The 1,316-nt window shown below is 41.7% G+C and overlaps 1 protein-coding gene across 1 annotated transcript; it reads right to left on the bottom strand.

The window, feature by feature from the left end:
• Positions 1-203: 203 nt before the first annotated feature.
• Positions 204-1,274, bottom strand: LOC129959687 (uncharacterized). Its single transcript, XM_056072575.1, has one exon. It carries the CDS (start codon positions 1,272-1,274, stop codon positions 204-206), a length of 1,071 nt encoding a protein of 356 aa, XP_055928550.1.
• Positions 1,275-1,316: the final 42 nt, after the last annotated feature.

Here is a 1,316-nt window from a genome sequence, read left to right as displayed (position 1 = left end):
GATACAGACACCACCAGAACCATGCGATCCAGTGTCTGCATCTTTCCGAACACAGCTATATCCGCGTAATTTGATTGGAATGTTGGGTGTCAAGAAGGTTTCTTGAACACCGAAACAAACAGGATGAAAAATATTGAAAATTGACTTAATGTCATGAAGTTTGGACCGAAGGCCGCGACAATTCCAAGAAATGAAGGTACCCATTAAAAGAGCGGTTTTGAAGAAGCTTTAGAAGCATTTGTTTGAGTTGCTTCATACTCGCAACTCATCTGCAAGTCATCCTCATCATCAGAAGGGTGTAACTTAATATCAGGGCTATTTGGCATGCCGAATATGGACGTTAAGTCCTTATGGACATTACCTTGCGTCGCAAGCCCGAGAGCGACGGAATTTTTTAATGTTGACTTTTTTAATTTTTGAGGAACGTCTTGTAATGAAAGGCAAGTTTTTGCAAGTTTCAATGTCAGCGAGTTTTTAGCTTTTTTCTTTGATTTCTTTTTTAAAACTGGATGAGTTTCAGGGGTACTACTAATGGAGTTTTCAGTATCTGAAGTGGAAACTTTTTTGAGTTGCTTGGGTGTCGTGTTGTTTTTAGCACAGTTTGTGCAAGAACAGTTTGCACAAAATGACCTTTGTGCAACGGAAGCATATGTTATGCCAGGAGTAGGAGTTTGAGCTACAATCCTACGCCTAGCTTCAGGATAGGATAAACCTTCTTTGATTTTGAGAGTTACAATCTGTTTTTCAAGTTGCCAACGTAAACAGGATCGAGAGTACGACGTGTGATCGCCACCGCAGTTCACGCATTTTTCAGCTGCGGCACACTGCTGGCTATCGTGGCCTTTTTCTGCGCATCGGGCACAAGTGAGTGCACCACGGCAGTTTGTCTTTGAATGGCCAAAGCGCTGGCACTTGAAGCATCTGAGTGGGTTCGGGATATATGGTCTTACGGGTAGTTTGATGTAACCTGCATAGATATATTCTGGTAATTTTGGAGATTTAAATGTTAGGATGTGGTGTTTGGTTTCAATGATTTCTCCATCACGCCTGATGGTAATTCGGCGGACATGTACAACTCCTTGTGATTTTAACTCATTTGTTATATAATCAACAGAGAGATTCAAGATTTCCCCACAAGTGATTACTCCTTTAGAGGTATTTAAGGATGCATGGGGACTGACGCTGATTGGAATAGTTGCAAGGGCTTTCAATTTTTGTATGTTCTGGGCTTGCTTTCGAGAGTTGACCTCTACTAACAAGTCACGAGAACGCATCTTTTTAATTGATGTTACTTCGCCAACTGTTGCGGTGACGGC

The sequence above is a fragment of the Argiope bruennichi genome, chromosome X2 (assembly GCF_947563725.1).
Source record: "Argiope bruennichi chromosome X2, qqArgBrue1.1, whole genome shotgun sequence".
NCBI lineage: Eukaryota > Metazoa > Arthropoda > Arachnida > Araneae > Araneidae > Argiope > Argiope bruennichi.
The sequence above is the reverse complement of the archived record's forward strand: the minus strand, read 5'-3'. Positions and strand labels throughout refer to the sequence as shown.